Source organism: Apodemus sylvaticus, chromosome 10 (genome assembly GCF_947179515.1).
Source record: "Apodemus sylvaticus chromosome 10, mApoSyl1.1, whole genome shotgun sequence".
Classification (NCBI taxonomy): domain Eukaryota; kingdom Metazoa; phylum Chordata; class Mammalia; order Rodentia; family Muridae; genus Apodemus; species Apodemus sylvaticus.
In genome coordinates this window covers 74,082,583-74,102,696 of record NC_067481.1, presented here as the reverse complement: position 1 = coordinate 74,102,696, position 20,114 = coordinate 74,082,583, and the positions used below count along the sequence as shown (strand labels likewise).

General features: G+C 49.4%; 1 protein-coding gene across 1 annotated transcript in view; it reads left to right on the top strand.

Moving 5' to 3' along the window:
• Adamts2 (ADAM metallopeptidase with thrombospondin type 1 motif 2) overlaps positions 1–20,114 on the top strand; it is a 210,571-nt gene that overhangs the window by 52,589 nt on the left and 137,868 nt on the right. Inside the window, exon 3 of the mRNA XM_052197458.1 lies at positions 15,649–15,808. Within this exon, the coding sequence (XP_052053418.1) occupies positions 15,649–15,808 (160 nt within the window). The remainder of the gene's footprint in view (positions 1–15,648; positions 15,809–20,114) is intronic.

Below are 20,114 nucleotides of genomic sequence, written 5' to 3'. Positions count from 1 at the left end.
CTATTTCCTGCATACTCTGTCTCCCTCCTCTCCCCAAGACCACAGGCACCAAGGAGGCTAGAGGGAGCGGTGGGCGGAGTTCCAGGTGAGTTTTTGGTGACTCTCTTCACCTCACAGTGAATATTAGTGGTCATACATATGATTATTAATATGATTATTAATAATAATTGACAGTTATCGTTTTTGTAGCTATTACTGTGTTGGTCTGCTTATTTGATTGCTGTGACTATGGGCCCAAAGTTGTCTCTGCTTCACAGAGTGGCTATGGTATGGTCATTTTATGTAGCAAGGAAAAAACTATACAGTAGGAGGGTAGACAGGCAGAGGAGAGGAGTTATACTCTGCCTATATTGTTACTGGTGTGTGTGTGTGTGTGTGTGTGTGTGTGTGTGTATGCGTGCGTGTGCCTGGCTGGGCTGGTTGGCCAGCCAGCCCCACCTCCCCAGCACTGGGATGTATAACTATGACTTCCACACCTGGGGCTTTCATATGTGTTCTGGGATCAGATTCATGTGTTTGTGGGATAAGCACTTTATGGCTGAAGTGTCTCTTTGGGGCTCTAGACTCTTGAAGAGGACTTTCAGTTCTTTTGTAGAATTGGGCCTCTGCATGGGGGCCATGCTGTGGCATGGGTATCTGTGTGAGTGGTGGTGGTAGAGTTGCAGCCACCAAGGCCTTGCTCCTGGTACAACCTTTCATATCCTGGGACTTGCCTCTGTCGCCCAATGTGATGCCAGTGAGGGGCAGGATCCCACACCACACCTATTCCAAAGGGCAGCCTCCCTGCATCTTCAACACTGTCCATGATGTGAGATATACCCAAGCCTGCTGTATTCTGGATGTGATGCTGTTGGTCAGGTGGCCAAGACTCTGCTCAGGGTCTCCAACTAGGCCCAGATGATCTCAAGAGAGCTTCGGTCCATGTGTATTGCAGTTCTTCCTTTAGGATGAAGAAGCACCTCAGTGTCACCAGTGGGGACTCTTTAGTGCTTGGATGTCCTGCTTTCTCACATTCTTCCCAGATCACCACATACCAGACAAGGACACACAATGGATGGCCTCTAAAGGCCCACAGAGCAGCCTGGCCCCAGCCCAGACAGCCTGGCCCTGACAGTCCCGTCTCTTCCCATAAATAAACCAGACGAGTTCTTCTGTCAGATGGTGTGGCCTGGTTTTTGTTTTGGGAGATCTGGACAAGAAGGGGCAGCAGACAGCCTTGGGTCCTGGCAGGGCTTCCCGGCCCAAGAATGACAGCTGAGCAGGCGGGCAGAGGACGGTTGGTGGTCAGCCTGCCCCGGATACCATGGAGGCTCCCAAGACCAGAGCGGGAAGGGTGGATCGGAAGGGAATTGGGCAGGTCACCAGGCTTTATTTGAGGCATGTGCTCAAGAGATACCTACAGAGGGATTCAAGCCTCAGAAACCTAGGGGAGTGGCATACCCAAACTTGGGTACCCTGAATGAAGAATGCATATCTAATCTGTATCTCAAAATTATCTTCATTCTGTCTTTGGGGAAACTGAGGCTTAGGTGAAGGAATGGCTCATCCCATACCCCACAGTGGAATGGCTGTCTGTGTCCCTGAATTCACTTTCCCTGCAGGGTTTGTGTATTTGCTCTTGCCTCTGTGGGGCGTGTCTCCTAGTGAGCATGTTTTCTCCTCACTGCTGTGGGTACAGGCCAGCATCCTCTGGAGTACTCATCACCTTTTTCCACACTAAGAAAATTTTGGGCTGGGGCAAGGCTCCAAGCTCCCTACCTATCAGCCAACCTCTATCCACCAACCAGGCTCATGGGCTTTTGGTGTGCACACATCCCTTCTGACCACTGGGTCCTCCTGGAGGAGCCTATATGGGAAGCAACAGGGCCTGGCCACCTGCTCCCTCACCCCCAACATTGAGTGCTTTCTCTGATTCCACCATTTAGAGACAGGATCCCGTGTAGGACAAGTTGTGTCTTTAAAGGTATAAGCCATGGCTTCTAGCAGCTGTGTGGTCTCTGCCTTGAGCTCACTCGGAAATATCTGGGGTGTTTGAATATGTAGGAAATGTCTTAACAGGAGCCCTAGACTCCTCTAGAGAAAAAGCGGTCTCCTGATAGTTGTGGAGGGGACCCCAGGCATGGGTTCTAGAGCAGGGTTCTGGCATGTACTCATAGAGAGTGAAGGTGGGCTGGTCCTGGCACCTGTCGCCTGCCCATTGGCCATACAGTATCTAGGACATTGTCTACTGTTCTGTGTTCTGCAGATGAGAATGCCCATTCCAAAGGGATCAAGTTCTGTGCAACCACCTCTGGGAATGTTCAGATCTTATTAGAGTTGTAGCTTTTTATATGTCTGATTTTTGACCCCTTCTTGCTGCCAAAGCTTAGCTTTGTTCTGGTGCTATCTCCAGAAATCAGCATGGATTTTTTGTGTTGTGTATGGCTTCTGTGTGTTGTGTGTGTCTTCTGTATGTTGTGTATGTCTTCTGTGTGTTGTGTATGGCTTCTGTGCGTTGTGTGCAGCATCTGTGTGTTGTGTGATGGGCTCTGTGCAGGGTGACTGTGGGGGCTGAATCTTGCCTCTCCTCCAATTTCATCTGCTGCAAACCCCTCTACCTTGATTTAGAATGTGATCTCACTTACAGAAAGGATCCTTAAGGAGGTGATTAAAATGCGAGGTTACTAATCAATGAGGCCAGTGTCCTGATAAGGAGGGATAAGGACACATATACACAGGAGGGAAGACAAAGGCCATGCACAAGCCTGGTAGAGGAAACTCACAGAAAGAACCAACATGCCAACATGCTGGTGCTGGCGCCTCACACTTCAGCTTTTGGAGAGTTAAGGCTGAGTTTGTTCGACTTAAGCCACTCAATGGTGACACTTTGCTATGGCTGCACAGACACACCAATACAGAGGTCCTAGAGGTGGTCAATGCTGAGTCTATTGGGGGAGGGGTGTCCCACATGGTGTAGGTAACAATGTCTGTAGGTCTTTGGACCCTGTGGGTAAAGGTGGCTGATGAAACTTTGGCTTCATTTCCTGGCCATCTGTATGTTGGTTTAGGGTACTGAGACTCCTATAAACCTTGTTATAAACCTTGCTGAGTCCTCCAAATAGCATACATGTAGGGAATATGTTGGCACATCTGGACAAGGGCCCACCCATGCCTGCCCAGCCCACTAACCAGACTATGCAGTGTGGGGTCAGACATATTTTGGCTTCCAGGATACAGTCAGGAAAACAAAGCTTGCACAGACCTTCAGAGGAACAGGTGATGGCTGCAGAGAGTTTTGTATTGAGACAAACCAGCTTGGGCTTCTCCAGCTGGGCGTCAGCCCAGAGAAGGGCCTGCGGAACTGTCCTGTGCATGTCCCTGCACCTCAAGGCCATGGTCTACTGTGGCCCAGCTGGTAAAACGTGATAGTTCAGAAAGAAAATTTGCACTTTTTGATAGTGTAGCAAATGCTCCCACAGCGAGACTCATTTTTCTTCTTTAGTGTCTGGGTGCTCTGTTATTTATGTGAATGTTAATTTGCGACTGGGGACATTCCCCGACGTGGTCCTCATGCTGATCAAGACCTGGGAAATGTCAGCAGAAGCATCTGGCAGGGATGAGTGTCAGCTCTTGTGATAGATCAGCAAGCCTGTTGTGGTCCCAGGGTCTGAACCTGACTTGCCTACCTCTCTGTCCTGGCTGGGTTTGGCAGCCCGGCTGTCCGTCCTGTAGGTATCTGTCCCCAGCTCTGAGCTGTGGGGATGAGAGAGCTGGCTGGGGGAGACCATAATCGGTCTCTCTTACCCCATTTTCTGTTTTCTCTTTCTTCCCTTGCCCATTCACAGCCCTCTATTTAAATAAAAGTTATCTGTTTGATATTTATGCCCTTTATAAAAAGTTCAAAATCAGCGGGTAAAGCATTTGTCCCATAGGCATGAAGACCTGAGTTTGGAGCCAAGATCCACACAGAGCTGGATGTGCTGGCTCGCACCTGTAATCTCAGAGCTCCCACGGTGAGATCGGAGACAACAGGATGCCCAGACCCTCGTGGGCACGCGCAGCGGTGAGCTGTAGGCCAATAAACAAGGTGGAAGGCAAGGGCCAAGACTTAAGGGCACGTCACTGCATGTGTGTGTCCGCATTCACACAGAGCAGCATGTACACATGTAAGGTGCACACACGTGTAAAATGCACATACATGCTCACACACACACATACACACACACACACACACACACGCACATACGCACACACGCACACACGTACACACACACACACACACACACACACACACACACACACACGCACATATGGAGGGGGGAACAGAGATGATAAAAATAGAACACAAAAAAATCAAGAAACTCACCTCAAGCCTCAGTACTACTCCTCTCCAGGGTCCAAGCAGGTCCACACCACTGCTACTGTAATGCCGGTGAGAACTGGCTATTTTGTTAGGGTGTTCGTCTGAACATTCCAAAGATGACATCTCCATTTACCCCCACTTAACTGTGTAAATTGGCCCTATTTTCACTCAAACACCACTGAGGTGGAGAGGTCTCCCAGTCAGCCAGGCACTTGAGTTAAAATAGAGTGAGCCAGAGGCCACCCTCTCTGTTGGCGACTACACAGATATTAGGTGTGGGGCTGGATGCAGTTTTACTCTCCACAAATGGGAGCTGCCTTCTCAGACACCCATCTGTCACAGACATTCATTCCTGGTATAACACCCAGAAAGTCGCATGGTCATGTGACTTATGCGTTCTGATTAATGGTTTTTTTGTTTTGGTCAGTCTCTTGTCTTTACCATGCTGCCTGGTTTCAGTAATTTGGAGGGTTTGTATTAGTTTACTAGTGGTGATTTTTGTGACTTTAAATATTATTTATTTATTTATTTATTTATTTATTTATTTATTTATTTATTTATTTATTTACTTATTGACGTAGACTCATGTAGCCCAGGTTGGCCTTCAGTTCTTTGTAGCTGAGGATGACCTTGAACTCATGATCCTTCTGCCTCTGTTTCCAGATGCTGGGATTATAGGCTTATAGCACCATACTAATCTTATTTTTCCTTGCTTTTAAATAAACACATGTTTATTGACATTAGTAACTTTCTGCTAGCTGTAAACTCATCCACAGAAGATGGAAGCAATCCAGATGTTTCTCTCTGCTCTCCTGTATCCCTTCTTTGTCTTGTGGGATTTTCCTTTTGGAGGGCGGGCACATCACACTCCTTTCGATTGTTAAACTAAGGATGAGTGATTTTTATGCCCCATGGCCTTCTTTTCCAGACTTCTGGTCTACAACCCTAATTAACCACAGTGACGCCGGTGTAGGGATCAGTGCCTGCCCCCCAAGTCCATGGCTTTCCCTTTCGGCAAGCATTGATCCTGAGAGACTAGAGAGATGGCTCAGAGGTGAAGAGCATTTCCTGCTCTTCCAGAGACCCAGACCAGCTCCCAGCACCCAGGTCAGGTGGCTCACGGCCACCTGTCACTCCAGCTCCAGAGGATCCAGTGCCTTCTTCTTAGACATCTGCAGTCATGTACACAGCCAACCAGCCAGCCAAACAAATACGAAATCATGTCTGGGCTTCATAAAATAGAAGCAAGGAGCAATGGGGAGGTGCCAAGCCTTTGGGAAAACCTTACAGCAGCTGAGTCCCTTGATGTGTCCCACAGCCCAAGGCTCTGACTTGCACAAGGTTCCAAACTCAGTCTGGAGAGGAAGAACACCCACTTGAAATTCTAGCTTTCTAAATGTCCATCGTGTAGTGGATGGATACATTAATGTAGCATATACGGGTGGTGGAATTGTTGTCTGGCTATTAAAAGGAATGAATCACTGATTATTCTACAATATGAGTCCACCTTAAAAACATTATAAAGTGAGTGAATGTAGCCACAGACTCAGGTTGTACAGCTGCATGTGTAGGAACTATTTAAAATAGGAGTATTCATAGATGCAGAAAGTAGATTAATGGTTGCCAAGGTAACTAAAGGCTGATGGGGTAAGAGAAGTTGGGGTGAAGGCAGTGGGATGACTGCCAACATGTGGGCTCCTCTGGGGTGAGGGCGAGGTGCTGGTGTTGGGAGCAGGATTGGTTTGTTTGTACACGTTCGATATACTGCTTCAATGCATGAGTTGTGTGGTTTGTGAATTGGAGTTCCATTAGGCTGTCATGATTAAACAGTATCAGAACCTATGGGAAGTCATCCCCTTTACACTTGTGTTTTAAGCTTTCTGTTTAAGTCAGGGGAATCTCATTTAGTGTGGATGAAAAGTTAACATGTCCCAGATATTTACTGTGCAGGCGCGTGCTTGTGTGCGTGCGTGCGTGCGTGCGTGTGTGTGTGTGTGTGTGTGTGTATGCGTACACATTCATGCATATGTGCATGCATGTATGTGCATGCATGTATGTGCATGTCTGTGTGTGCGCGTGCTTGTGTGCGTGTCTCTGTGCACATAAGGCAGAGGAAGACTCTGAGTGTCCCCCTCTTTGCTTTATCCTTTGAGTTTCTCGCTGAGCCTGGGGCTCGTCGGTGGTTACCAGACTCCATTCATCCATCTGTCTATGGACACAGAGATGCGCACAGCCATTCCTGGCCTTTTATGTAAGTTCTCAGGATTGGAACTCAGGTCCTTAAGCTGGCATAGTAATCACTTTGACCTACTGAGCCACCTCACCACTCTCTCTCTCTCTCTCTCTCTCTGTCTCTGTCTTTCTCTCAATACCAGTGACAATCACAATTCAGACTTGAGGTCTTAGCAGATAAAGGTATGTGTCTGGAATTTAATAAAACTGTCTATGACAGCAATCACGGTGACGCTGAGGAGAGGCCACACTTCAATGACCCCCTTGCCTCTCCATTCTGGTTCTCAGGGTGGGAGAAGCAGGCCTGTGTCTCAGCTTGCCTATTCCCTGCGGAGAAATTTTTATTTGTGGCTTAACTTCTTGGAGCCTGAGAAGCCCCTATAAAATGAGGCATTTTGTCCACTTGTAGGATTCGGGCGGCGTTTGAATTTCCATCACCGTGTCTGCCTCACAGAGGTCCCTTCAGTGATACCAAGTGCCTTGGGAATGGGGGGTGGGAAGGGGGAAGGATTGTGGGGATCCTCTCAGGGGCAGAGGGAGTGGCTGCTGTGGTTGTGTGGGGAGTCCTTGTATCCCTGGAGATGCGCTTAACCTTCGTCTGGCAGGCAGCAGGGACATTGGGACTGTTTCTGGATTTCGGTTTGCTGGTTTCCTGTGCACTGTTACTACTTTCCCCTGGAGCTGGGCTTGGTCCTGTTGGCCTTACAGAGTGATAAAGGCACCCGGTTCAGAGGTCACTGGCCTGACCCTGTACTCTGCAGAAGAGATGACAGACCTGACCCATGATGGGTGTCTGAAGCTGGCTCTGTGTCCAGTTCTGTCTACCTGCCGCTCCCTACACATGGTCCTTCAAAGCGGCGTGCATCCAGTTGGGCACAGACGGAATGCTGGGTGCATATGACTTTTGTAGCTTCGTTATCTGAGCCCAGAAACTGACTGGGCCAGTTTAGGTCCATAGAAGAGTGAAAGTCCCAGAGGATGAGTGAGGCCCAGAGAAGAAACAATGTCCCACTATCTTCAGGGCTCAGACAGCCCTGTTTGAGTCTCTCCATTCCAGCCAACCCTGGGAAGCTCAGGTCCAGCCATAGCTCCTCATTTCCTTGGAAGACAGAGTCATGAGCAGGACTTACTTCACGGGAAGGAGAGTGGCTGACACTTGACAAAGACTCTGTTTACTACCCATTTACTACAAATACTCAGGGTGGGCCCGCGAGAGGGCTCAGCCGGTAAAGGTGCTTGCGGCACAAGCCTGGTGATCTGAACTTAATGCTTTGAACTGACTCTGCAAAGCTGTCCTCTGACCTGAACATGTGTATTGTGGCACATGCCCTTCCCCTGTCCCCAAACAACCAGCCAGCCAATGATAAACAAATACATACTTTTGAAAAAAAAATGCTTAGAGAGAGCTGGGCTAGCATGGGCCCAAGTACAAGGATGCTCTGCAGATAGATCTTTCCAGAAGAGGTTGCCCCAGAAGACCCAAAGCAGGAGCTGATAGAGGTAAATGGGAAGGGGTGAGGGGAGTTGAGTGTCTTCTGACTCCAGGGATTGTCCTTGTCCCCCTCCACATACAGCTGTCACCTATTTATAAAAGGAGAGATCAATGTGCAGAAACGCTGCCTACGAGGCAGAGCTAGACAGAGTCCTCTGTGGTTTCAGAGAGTGGCTCAAATCAGATGCAGCCCTGTCATGATTCGGGCAGGAAATATTTCTCAGGAGCCCGTGCGTTGAGTGCTGGACCTCAGCCAGGGGTGCTATTTTGGAAGGTTCTGGAGATTTTAATTGGAGACTCCCTGGAAGTGCACCTCTGGAGGCTTTCCTTGGTCCTCAGCCCCTTCCTTACTCTTCGTTTCCTGTCCCCTCCCGTTGAGGATGCTCCTCTGCCTCCTACTCCTGCCAACATGAGGTCCTGTGAGAGCACATAGGCACTAGCGGTCTGCACTGAACCGTCCAGAACCATGAGCTAAAACAGGTCTTTTCTCCCTTGAAGTTGCTCTCTTAAGATAATTTGGTCATGATTTTGTGACTAGTTGGGGAAGTCTCTTTCCCATAAAACCCCCAGGGTTGTTCTGCTCTTACCCCAGATTCTGAGAGGGCAAGCCATGTCTGATTGAGAGGCTGTGTCAGGAGGAGCCCCAGGAGTGGCAGGTCTGATCTGTGTGCTGTTCTCTCTGTATCTGTGGGCATGTGGGAGGAGTGGCAGACACAGAAGACTAATGTGTCAGTGTGCCCAGTACATAGTTGTGTGCATATATGTGGAGGCATGAATAGGACATCAAGTAAGCTGTCAGGAGTACCTGTCCCATCCTCCTCAATCCTGAGATTACAGGATTTGAACTTAGGATGTTAGGTTTGAAGGGGAGCACTTCTATCTACTAAGTTGTATCCCAGTTGTTCTCTCTTGATTGTCAGCAGGACGACTCAGATAAACACATGACAGCCTTTGTGCTGGAAGCTGCAGAAATGAGGAGTTTAAGCCACAGACCCGGTTGTGTTTCCGCATGCATAGGAAGTGCCTGTAGGCTCTGGTTCCCATCAGGGGAGATGCTGAGGGCAAGCCGCCAGCTTTACCAATGCGAGGAAGATGCCTAATTGAGTTTCCTACAACACCCCAGCTTTGAACATGTCAGATTTTTAAGCACTTTAGAGTTCAAAGTAGCAGACCATAGTCTTTGGATTGTGGTACATTTTTAACTTTGAATTTCCATCTCCAGTGACTACTTCACCATCCATCAAATAGCAAGGGAGCCAGACATAGAGGAAAGGAGGTTGCGTCTCATTGTGTAACTTGCTGAGATCTGAACACTGGCGTCTTGGCTTGGTGTTCCAAGTATGGCTGGGTTTAGGGAACTTGCCGTGTTATTGAGTATGAGACCAAGTCCTCTCTGGAAACTTCCTTTTGTCCCAGAGGAGAAAGCCTGGTTGGATTTGACCAACGATCATGGTCTTGCTGAACTAGAGCTGGGGTCAGGGTACCAGGCCTTCTGCAAGGCACCAGGCTGGACAGTCATGGAGTAGGACATAGCAGACTCCCAAGAGAGTGCTCTGCAGGCTGGCATGCTTGAGAGATCTTTTAAATATTTATTGAGTTGGGAGAGGGAATGGATTTTTATTAATAAAAATTACATGTAAAAACAGATACACTTGCCACTGGCAGCAGAAAATCAAAGTCCTGGCGTGGGGGGCACAAAAATTAGCTCATAGTGTGGGCCTTGTTCCCTTGTCAATTTTCTTCTGCTGGATTTTAGAAGCTGCCTCTGGGATGCATACTAAGTTGTCAATCCTCAGATGTTTTGTTAATGAACACTGCTCTCTTTGGGATGAGCTCCTTGTGTGTCATTATTCAGGTCAATGGAGGATGGTCAGCTGATGACCTCAGGCTGGTCACTGAGTAGCCTCAGGCTGGTCACACATTAGTTTGACCCTTCGTCTTGGAGGCCAGGCCTTCAGGTTCAGGGATGGTCAGTGTATTAGTTACTTGTCTCTTTGCGGTAACAAAACACTTGACAAGTTCAATGTAAGTAGAGAAAGGTTTATTTTGGCTCACAGTTTGAGGGTGCAGTCCATCACAGCAGGGAAAACATGGCAGAAGGAGCTTGGGCAGCTGGTCACCACGTGTCCTCAGTCGGGGAGCAGAGGGCGATGAGCACACTCAGCTCTTTCTCCTTTTCTCTCAGGTCAGGACTCCAGCGTGAGACATAGTAGCACCCACATTTGAGGTGGGGCTTCTTGTCTCACTTAACCTAATCTAGATAACCCCCCACAGACCAGTGTAAAGATCCATTTCCATGGTAATTCTAAATCCCATCAAGTTGACAAGATCAGTTATCACCATCATCCTCTGGTCTTGGGTGGTCATCTGTCCCTAGAGATTGTCATCTGTCTGTCTTCAGGATGATAATGAGGCATTCATTGATCTTGGGTGGTCATTCATTGGACCTGAGGATGGTTTGTCATCAGCCATTGGTCTTGAGGATGATCCTTTGTCATCAGGTGGGCCTTGCATTGGTGTTGGAATGCCCACCCATTGGTCTTGGAAATACTTTCCCATTGTGTTCAGACATTGGTCTTAGAGATAATCATTCATTGACTTAGGGAATGGTCATTCGTTGACTTTGGAAATGAGTAGCCACTTATCTTGGGAATGACCTTAGTGCCCAGGTGATGGTCTCCTAGTGGTCTTCCACTGGTTTGGGGAGGGGTAGCTAGTAAGTGCCACAGAGGTTCATCAATATGATATATGTGTGCATTTCACAGCACCCAACAGAGATTGTTTGTAGGGCCCTAGTTGTTAAGGAACATGTCAAATACCTTTATCCAAGAGTGCTGTCAGCTTGAGGTCTCTGGTCCCATAACCTGAGCAAACTGACTTCACACTTCACACTTACCTTAGATTTACTTCTGGGTCCACAGTACCCTTTCTGACTGGTTGCCTGACCTTACTTAGGCCAGGTGGTAATGCTCCCTGGGTGTCCAGTCCCTTGGCTGTTAAATGGATCAGTTGTCATTTCCCTTGCACAACTGCTGAAGGAGCATATTAACCCAGGGACACACCCAGAACCAGGCCACCCAGGATTCTAGTGCCCTTCATGTAGATAAACTGTTGGGCTTTGGCCTCCTAGTGGATGCTGTGCCTGACCTCATCCCTGTGACCATCCGCTAAGAGTCTTGTTGAAGAAGAAGAGAGTCTGACCTATGATATGAAGGGAGACCCCCCCAACCTGTCTTTTGATATTCATCAGCCGAACATGCTACTCCTCAGCAGGTGAGGGTGAGGCATGGTCCTCAGGGCCTGGGCCTGTACTGTACATGTCTCCCAGCCTGGGACGCAAGGATCTTTCCAGAAGTGGGGGCTATTCTGTGCGGATATGATGCCCTAGTGTTCCTCTCTTGTTTCAATAGGACTCATCTTTCCTAGGATTCTGCCTTTGAGAAACCCCTCCCAGGAGGCCTAAGCTCTGATTCCCAGACTCTGTGTCTCTGAAGGCCTCTTCATCTTCTGAGGCTTAGTCTCTTCGTTGGAAATCAAGCAGCAGAGATGAAATGCTTGACCAGAGACTCATCAACAATGTGTGCCCTGGTTCTAAGGACATCCCAGGCCTCAGATGCTTCCATAATAATTGTGGTAGGGAAGGGATGACAGACCCACCCCACTTACAGTTGACAAACTGGAGACCTAGAGAGCTTTGACATCGTGTTTGAAGTTACCCATCCAGGAAAAGGGCCCCAGGAACCCAGTAAGCCAGACTCCCAGATTAGCTTGTCCTCTGTTAACCCTACAGGGGTTGATTCCCATGTTCATTCAAAGACTTCTATTAATAAAGATGAATTTGAGATGCCTGTCTCCTCCAAAACCACATACATGGGAATCACCATGGAAGGAACTCTTGCTGTCGTCACCATTCTCGGCACGCACCAGTGGATGGGGACTGCCCCCCTTCCCTACCATCATGCATTTCTCAGAGGACATGTCCTGATGCTTGGAGGTCAACTGTTCACTCAGCCTGTAAGCATTTTCTGCATCCTTCCAACAGGGCTTGTAGTGCTCTGGGACCCAGGGATGAGTCATATGTGTGGGGGCCTGAAGAGTTCCCAGCAAACCCACCACAGTCTGTTGACTTCATTCCATTTCCATGGCCTCCTGGCCTTCCTCCCTGCTATGTATACAGTGGATCCTTGAGGGTCCTCTGCTTTTCCTCTTTCTGTGTCATTCAGAATGAATCCTCTTCACCAGGCCATCTGCTTGGCCCTAGTATTTCTTAATACCGCTGTTCTATCAAGTGACTTGCAAAGATCAGAAGTCATTCTCTCTCAGTTCTGGTGGCTGAAGTCTATAGTTAGCATGGCCTGTTTAAGCTCCAGGTGTCTACAGGGCAGAGCATTCCCCCTCTTCCAGCTCTGAGTGGCTGCTGATGTTCCTTGTACCTGCAACACGTTGACCTGTCCCCCAGGGTCACATCTCCACCTCCTCTTTGGTGTCCTATCTTCCTCTTACCTAAAGGTAGGCTTGATGTAGGGCTGTACTGACCGTCAGGACAATCTCCCAAGTTGTAGAGCCTCAGCTTAGTGCCATCTGCAGAGTCCCCTTTCCTTCATATATGCTTCTTTGTGGTTAGGACCTGGATTGATGGGGTAGAAAGACTTTTCAATCAACTCTAGACCTGGAAGTACTTCTGGCCCTGCCATATCTCTCCTAGTAGAATTAGATCTGTTCCTAAGTCTTGTACCAAATCTGACTTCCTCATTTTCCAGGAATCTATACGCCTCATCCAGGCCTTGCTCCCAAACCCTCAGGCACCTGCATCTTGCTCTCAGCTCTCCATAGCCTCTTAGATCCCTCCAGTCTATTCTGTTCACAGCAGCTGGGAGTCACACAGAGGTCTGCCCTGACCAGAAGCTTTCAAGCTGCTGACAATCCTCCCCAAGGAAACCTACTCTGCATTACATGCTATGATCGTTACCCCAGGTTCCCAACCACCCAAACGGTGAGCTTGTTCCATCGATGGCGGTCCCCCCTCTCTAGGCCTCTCTATGTGCTGTTTCCCTCACCTGGTTATGACTCTCCTCTCCAACTTTTCTGGCTAATAGGAAGGGCTGGGGAGGGTTTTGGCTAGACATTATCCTTATTTTTTTTTTATTCTTGGCTTGATACTATCTTCTGCATAGCTGACTCTTCCACCAGCTCTTGCCTATGATGGAACTACTCTTCCCCAGTGAGCATTACCCTCGGATATCCCAAGCTGAAGGCAGCAGGTGTATTGCTGCATCTAGCATCCTACAGTAGACTCACATTGATGGCAAAGGCTTAGCAGGCCCCACCAGAGTGCCAACTGCACTTCTGTCTGCAAAGATCACAGCTGGCAACAGAATAGGCTCCATAGAGCATCCGGAGGTCAGGGAGAAGGAGGATGGTCTACACAGCTACTCTGTTCTTCTTGTTCAGGAGGAGGATGTGATAGACGCTCCTTGGGTTATTTGGGGTGAGGGTGATGAGTAGTTTCTGAACATCTGGATGAGTGATGCCAATGGCTGGACAGGAAACCCCAGCCAATACCAGCTAAGTTCCAGCACCAGCCTGTTTGATTGTCTGGGAGAACCTGAAGCTCTGTCATTGGTGTGGACTCCTCTGCTTCTTAAATCTGAATAACAGTTGAATAAGCTGTGCAAATCTCCTGTGTGACGGGGAGGAGTTGTATGCACAGGCCAGGCTTCTAGATGGCTTCTAGATGACAGAGCAAGGAAGCAAAGTGTGAGAACTGGAATGGTTGTGGGGTCGGCGAGCTGGGTGGCACCAGGTGCACACATCACAGGAACGATCTTTGGGAGGCTCTGAGCCTGGTGTGAAAGGGAGAATAGGCGTTTATTACTGGGTGGCCAGGTGGGAGGTGGGAGCAGGGACTCCTAAGCTAGTGTGAAACAAGTTCGGAGGTCAGTGGCTCAGCTGTGTTCATACACAACCTTGTGACTATTGTGAGGCTCAGAACAGGTGAGGCTGGAGAGACTGGTGTGACACAGAGCACACATGAATGCAGACAGATGGGTCCAACAGGAAGTCCTGGAAACCAACGCTTGCTATAAAGTCTGACTTTAGGGCAAGGGTAGACAGAGGGAGGGGAGAGGGCATAGGAGTGTGGCCAGCCACAGAGGTGTCTGTTTGAGGTGAGGTGTCCGTGGACAGAGAGTATATACTTTTATTTGGTCAGAGCTGTTTTCCAAGAAAAGTTGCAGTTTCCTTTAAGATCTACATTTTATATTTTTGTTGCCAGTCATTTCTTTAGCCAGGCACTGGTGGCGTGCACTTTTAATCCCAGCACTTGAGAGACAGAGGCAGGAGGATCTGTAAGTCTGAGGCCAGCCTGGTCTACAGGAGAGAGTTCCAGGACAGCCAGGGCTACAGAGAGAATCCCTGTCTGTTTTCTGTTGAGATGTATTTTTAGCTGTGTGTAAGCAGGTGTCTGCGGTGGGTGTGACCTTGCGAATGGGGTTTCCATGGAAACCGGCAGAAGGCATTGGCTCCCTGGGGCTCCAGTTCCCGGATGTAGTGAGAAGTCCAAGAAGAGTGCTGGGAACTGAACTCGGGACTCAGTTCCCAAGCAGGGGCAGTCTTAACCACTGAGCCAACTTTCCAGTTCCTGCAATTTCATTTTAGAAGGTGAAATCTTGTCAAAATTTTAGTGGTTGGATTTACAGCATTAAGAAGTATTATTAGAAGGTTTAGTGGCGGCTCACAGAGTTAAAAACACTTCCTGTGCAAAGCATGAGAGCTTGATTTCCAAGCTCCAGAATGCACAGACAGGTGGGTGTAGTAGAGTGAGCGTCGACAGTCCTCTCGTCCTCTGGGAAGGTGGGAGGGGAAGACAAGAGAATCCCCCAAAGGTCATAGGCCAGCTAGCCTGACACTCTCAGAGGAAAGGCAACAAAGGGACCCTTGTGCTGCTGCGTCATGCACTGGTGCTGGCGCTCAGTTGGAAGAAAGCTTACCTAGAATGTGTGAAGACCTGGGTTTTACTCTCCAGAACAGGACATAGTAGCATTCATCTCCAATTTCAGCACTCAGGTTAGAAGTTCAAGGTTAACCTAGACTACATAGTCAGTTTGAGAGCCCCCACTCCTCTCTCTCGAGAAAGTATTGTTTGGGCTGAACTGAGCATGTCTGTGTGTAGTTGTGGTTCTTAGCCGACCGTTTTGACTCGTGTCTTGGCGCAACTCTGTGTTCCTGGAGGATGCCTGTACTTGATGCATTGTTGTGTCCTCCTAGGTCCACACTGCAGCAGTATTTGAACTCCTTCAGGCTGTTCTTGACATTTGGGGTTTTAGAAAGACTTTTCTGGAAGGAGTATGGAGATGTGGGGCAGGGATGATGGGGGAGCTGTGTCTCTCTCCCCAGATGCAGTTCATCACTCTCAGGCCTCCAAGTGGGGTCTGAGCAGATGAGGATCCCCCCACCCACACCCGTGTCCTCCAGCTGTTAAGATGTCCCAGAAGGCAATATTACCCCCAGAGGGCCCTTCATGCTGCTCTTCCTCCTCTATCTGTGCACAGGAAGTCTGAACTTCTACACTTTGCCTCTGCAGGCTGGTCTGATCCGGATGGAGGAGGAGGAGTTCTTTATCGAGCCTCTGGAGAAGGGGCAGGCGGATCAGGAGGCTGACCGAGGCCGAGTACATGTGGTATATCGCCGACCGCCCACTCCCAAGCCCCCTCCTGTGGGTGGACTACAGACTCTGGACACAGGTAAGGCTTCTACAGAAGGGAAGGCTAGGCAGAGAACACTGAATATCTCCTGACTGTCTGTTCCTGGTTCCCAGGGAAACATCTGGAGAAACACAGTCCCCATCTGCAGGCCTGAGCTCCAGCCTTACTGGCTTAGGAAGGAGTCAGCCGCCTGCCTGGTTGGATACACGGTATATGAGGGTGCTAGGGTATTGAGGCAGAGGCCTCAGATAGTGCTTACAGGTCTAGGGTCCTCATAGAGAGAAGAAAAGGCTGTCTATTAATCTACCTTTTGTGAATACTGGGGAAGAGGAGAGAGCTGTGTGAATACAGACAGTATCATGTAACCTCCAGACATCCCCTATCTCTGCTCCTGTATTGCCACAGTCTCTGTGATGGTGCCTGCTTCTATCCCAGAATGTCCCTGGTCACTCAGTAGAAAAGACCCCAAGCACTCTTTCTATATATCCCCTACCCTGGAACACACCTTGAAAAGACTCCAGAGTAGCTCTCACAATTGCAGTGTCTTCCACATGCATTCATGGGGTCTTATCTTTTTCAACTTAGAATCACAGGGTGCTTTGGGTCCTGGAACATCGGAGGAGCTTCTTAGTGGCCTGAGTGATTGACTGCCCACCTGGCCCCACAGGTCTTATCCAGATAACCTGACCCTCTCCAGAGGTCTATAGATCAATGGTACTGGATTGTATAGAGGCTCTGGTAGGGATCTGAAGCACTCTTGCAGATCCCAGGGTCTCAGTATGTAGATGAGGCCTCCTTGCCTTGGCCTGGCTTTTGCCAGGCAGTTGGGCATCTGCATGCGTAGCTCCGGGCCTTGGATCTGGACCCCAGGCTAAGGGAACACATGAAAGGTGGCCGAGGCAGTGGGCAGGGTGCCCAGAATGTTGGATCCGGCACATTCTCAGGCATCTCGCTAGTAGCCTGGATGCTCCTGACTGGCGAGCCCCTCCCGTGCTATGATTTATTGAAATTGTCCCCCTACTCTAAGGTACCTTGACTCATTTATTTTAGTTCCCTCTTACACTCTGGTTTGACAGATCAATTGGGCACAGCCTGGCAGGGCACCATTCTAATTTCAAGGCCCCATGTCAGGTACCTCAGTAAACGAATTGTTCACTGGTACGCCGGTGCTCCCTGGAGATAATCAATGTTTCTAGCTGTCCCTTCTTCCCTGGTAATGAATAGTCATCTACCTTAACTGTCAAGCTGGGCTTCTGGGGGCGTCCCGCTCAGCCTTCCCCAAGCCTTCGCCATACTCTCGTCCTCGTGATGTCTGTGTGAGAGTAACCCTGGAGGGCTGGAGGGAAAAGTGGGCACAAGAAGTACCTCATACCTGGAGGAAGGCCTCCCCCTGGTCTTGTTCTCTTGACAGCCAACTGCTTTTGGACAAAGCTGGCTTCTGTTTCCTTATAACAACTCACAGGGCTTAGAAAAGTCTGTCTCTCAGAGAGCTCAAGGCCGGCCGCTTTGGCCTTGATATTACTTCCAGTAGGGCTGGCCTCTACTGGAAGAGTCTGGATGGTTCTGGCCTTATTCTCCCTACCCCTGGGCTTAGGCAGGGTGAGGTGGAGCTGGCACTGTGGAGCTGGCTCGGTACCCTTGGCTGCGTCTCCAATCCCAGATTCTGTATTAGGCTTATCTGCCTGCCCCGAAGCCCTTCCCCCAATGGTCTAGCTGGCTTGGTTTTGTTTTTTTGGACTGTGCTTAGCATTTTGGCATCTTCTATTGAGTCATCCCTCTGCCTCTCCATCCGATACACACATCCCTAATGAGAACTTGGAACTGAGAACACAGGAGAGGAATTTCAAACTCAGAATCAGCCCAGAAACTACTGACCCCAGATGGTGTTGGATATGGCCAACTACACAGGTCAGGCTGGAGCTGAGCTGGAAGGTGGGGTGGGTGGGGCTTGGCCATCAGTCATCAGAGAAGGAGGAGAGCTTCTGTCCAAGGCCGAATGCAAGGCGATAGTCTCAGGCTGCAAGCCCAGGCTCCCCAGCAGGGAGGAGCCCAGGCTCTGTGTGAGTGTAGGTGGGAGCCTTGGGGTGTTGCTTCAGATCACAGGAGCCTCCCTTCTGTGACTTCCTATCCAGTGTCATTATGATGAGACGCGGTATCCCCTGAATGTGTTTGATGGGTCCCAAATGGCCGATGGCTAAGGTCGGCTCACTGGCTGGAGGGGGTCCAGACAGTTTAGGCCAGAGCTGGGTCAAGGCCCCGGAGTGACCTCAGGCAGCCAGCAGCCCATCAGCTTGGTCCCTGACAAGGCACAGAGTGGCAGTTGAGGGACTTCTAAAACCTGTGTCCCATGGCTAGGCATAGCAAGCCAGCCTTGCTCAATGGGCCCAGAACCCAAGGGGATCACTACAAGGCTTTGCTTGCTTATGTATAGGAGAGGCTCTGAGTGTCTTGAAAGCACTCTGGAAGCTTGGTTACTCCCCCACCTCCCCACCCCCATCCCCCCACCTCCATCAGGAGGTGGGGCTAGCTTTTGGAGTCTCTCTGCTCTCATCAGGGGACTCATGGAGTTGGTTGGGGCTCACAGGACTGAATTCATTCTTGTAAGTGCAGATTCTTATAAACTGAGCTCACTACACATCCTTCATCTCCTTCACACAGCCTTCCTGCCTCTCCACTGTTGTGACTCATCCAAGGGGATTTGCACAATGCCAGCGAATGTCATGAACCAAATAAACCTCAGTTCCTGTCTCACGTGTTTTCGGGTAGTAGCACACAGTAGACTCAGACCTCAGGGGACTTAATTAGTTCAGATTATGTTTTGGTTATTATAATAAAATACTTGAGTCAGGGTAACTTTATAAAGAAAAAGGATTTTACTTAGCTGACACTTTTGGAGGCTGAAAGTCAAGATCAGGTGATCCTGTTGGTCAGGTCTCTGGAGAGTCCTTGATGGGCCGTGGTAGGGTTGCACACTGAAGTCAGAGATCACATCTTCAGGCAGGAAGCCAAAGAATGACACATGAAACCAAAGCAGGGGATCTGGTGGGAACCTGATTGATGCAGGCTGGAGAAGGCCAGCTGCCCAGGCTACAGTGAAGCGGGCCTAGAGGGTGGAGTAGATGAGGGTCTGGTCACTGGAAGAGATTAAACTGTCCAAAACTAAACCCTAGGCCTCAGTCCTGTAAGCCCATACTCTCCCAGTGAGAACTCAGGCTGCTGTGAGTCTACCTCAAGGCAACCATGGCATACGAGTTCAAGACATCCCATTGAGTTTAACAGGGCAGTGGAAACCAAGACTCCTTGATTTTCAGTCTATCCTTGGACCTTGTCTCAGCCTTCCAACTGTCGTCTTTGTCTGGGGTTCTTGACTGTGGAGCCAGCTCTGGTGAAGACAACAGCTGAAGCCCTGGCTGGACCAGAAGACCCACTCTGTTCTTGGAACTGGGTGATCTTGGATTGTAACTCGCCCTTAAGCATAAGACAGCTGTGGAGCCCTAGCTGGGTAGACACACACACACACACACACACACACACACACACACACACACACACACATATTATGTCATACTTTTGGGGACCAGAGGTCACTGTCAGTGAGCTGAAATGGAGATGTGGCCTGGTCACACTGCCTCTGGAGAAACTAGGAGGGAATGTGTTGGCTGTCTCTTCACAGCCTTGGCTTGAGGGCACATCCTTCAGAGGCTGCCAGAATTCACTTCTCTGTCTGTGTATATGTCTTCTCTCCCTCTGGGAAGGTTGATTCCATTTAAGTTTCTCTGGGTGACCCAGGTGCACCTCCCCCACATCAGGGTGCTCGGTCTAATCACATCTGCCAAGCATTGTTCTGTCTTGGAAAGTGTCAGAGACAGGTCACAGGAGTCAGAACTCCGTTATCTTCAGCAACTCCTTTCGGCTACATGCAGAAGGTGAAATCTGAGCCGGATAAGCAGTGCACAGCCCTCCAGTGAGCACACCCGTACACAGAAGAAACTTGATCCAGGCTCAGGCAGATGTCACCCAGCACCTGGGAAGAACAGACAGATGAGGCCACATACACAGAACAGCTGGAGGCTGTGTCTCCACTTGGGATTCTGTGAAGATCCCTGTGCCAGAGTCTAGATAGCCCATCTCTCTTTCATACACACAGAGCTGTCTGCACAGTGTCCCACGTTCAAGACCAGAGCTGCAAATTCAGAGGCCTTCAATGAGACAGCAGCAGACAACATCCACTCCTGGCCTGGCTCTTACTCCCTTCCCCCATTCTTTTCTTGCTGTGGATTAAAATCCTGTCCTCAGGTGTTCTAGGCAAGTATCCTACCCCTGAACTTCACCCCCACAATCTCCT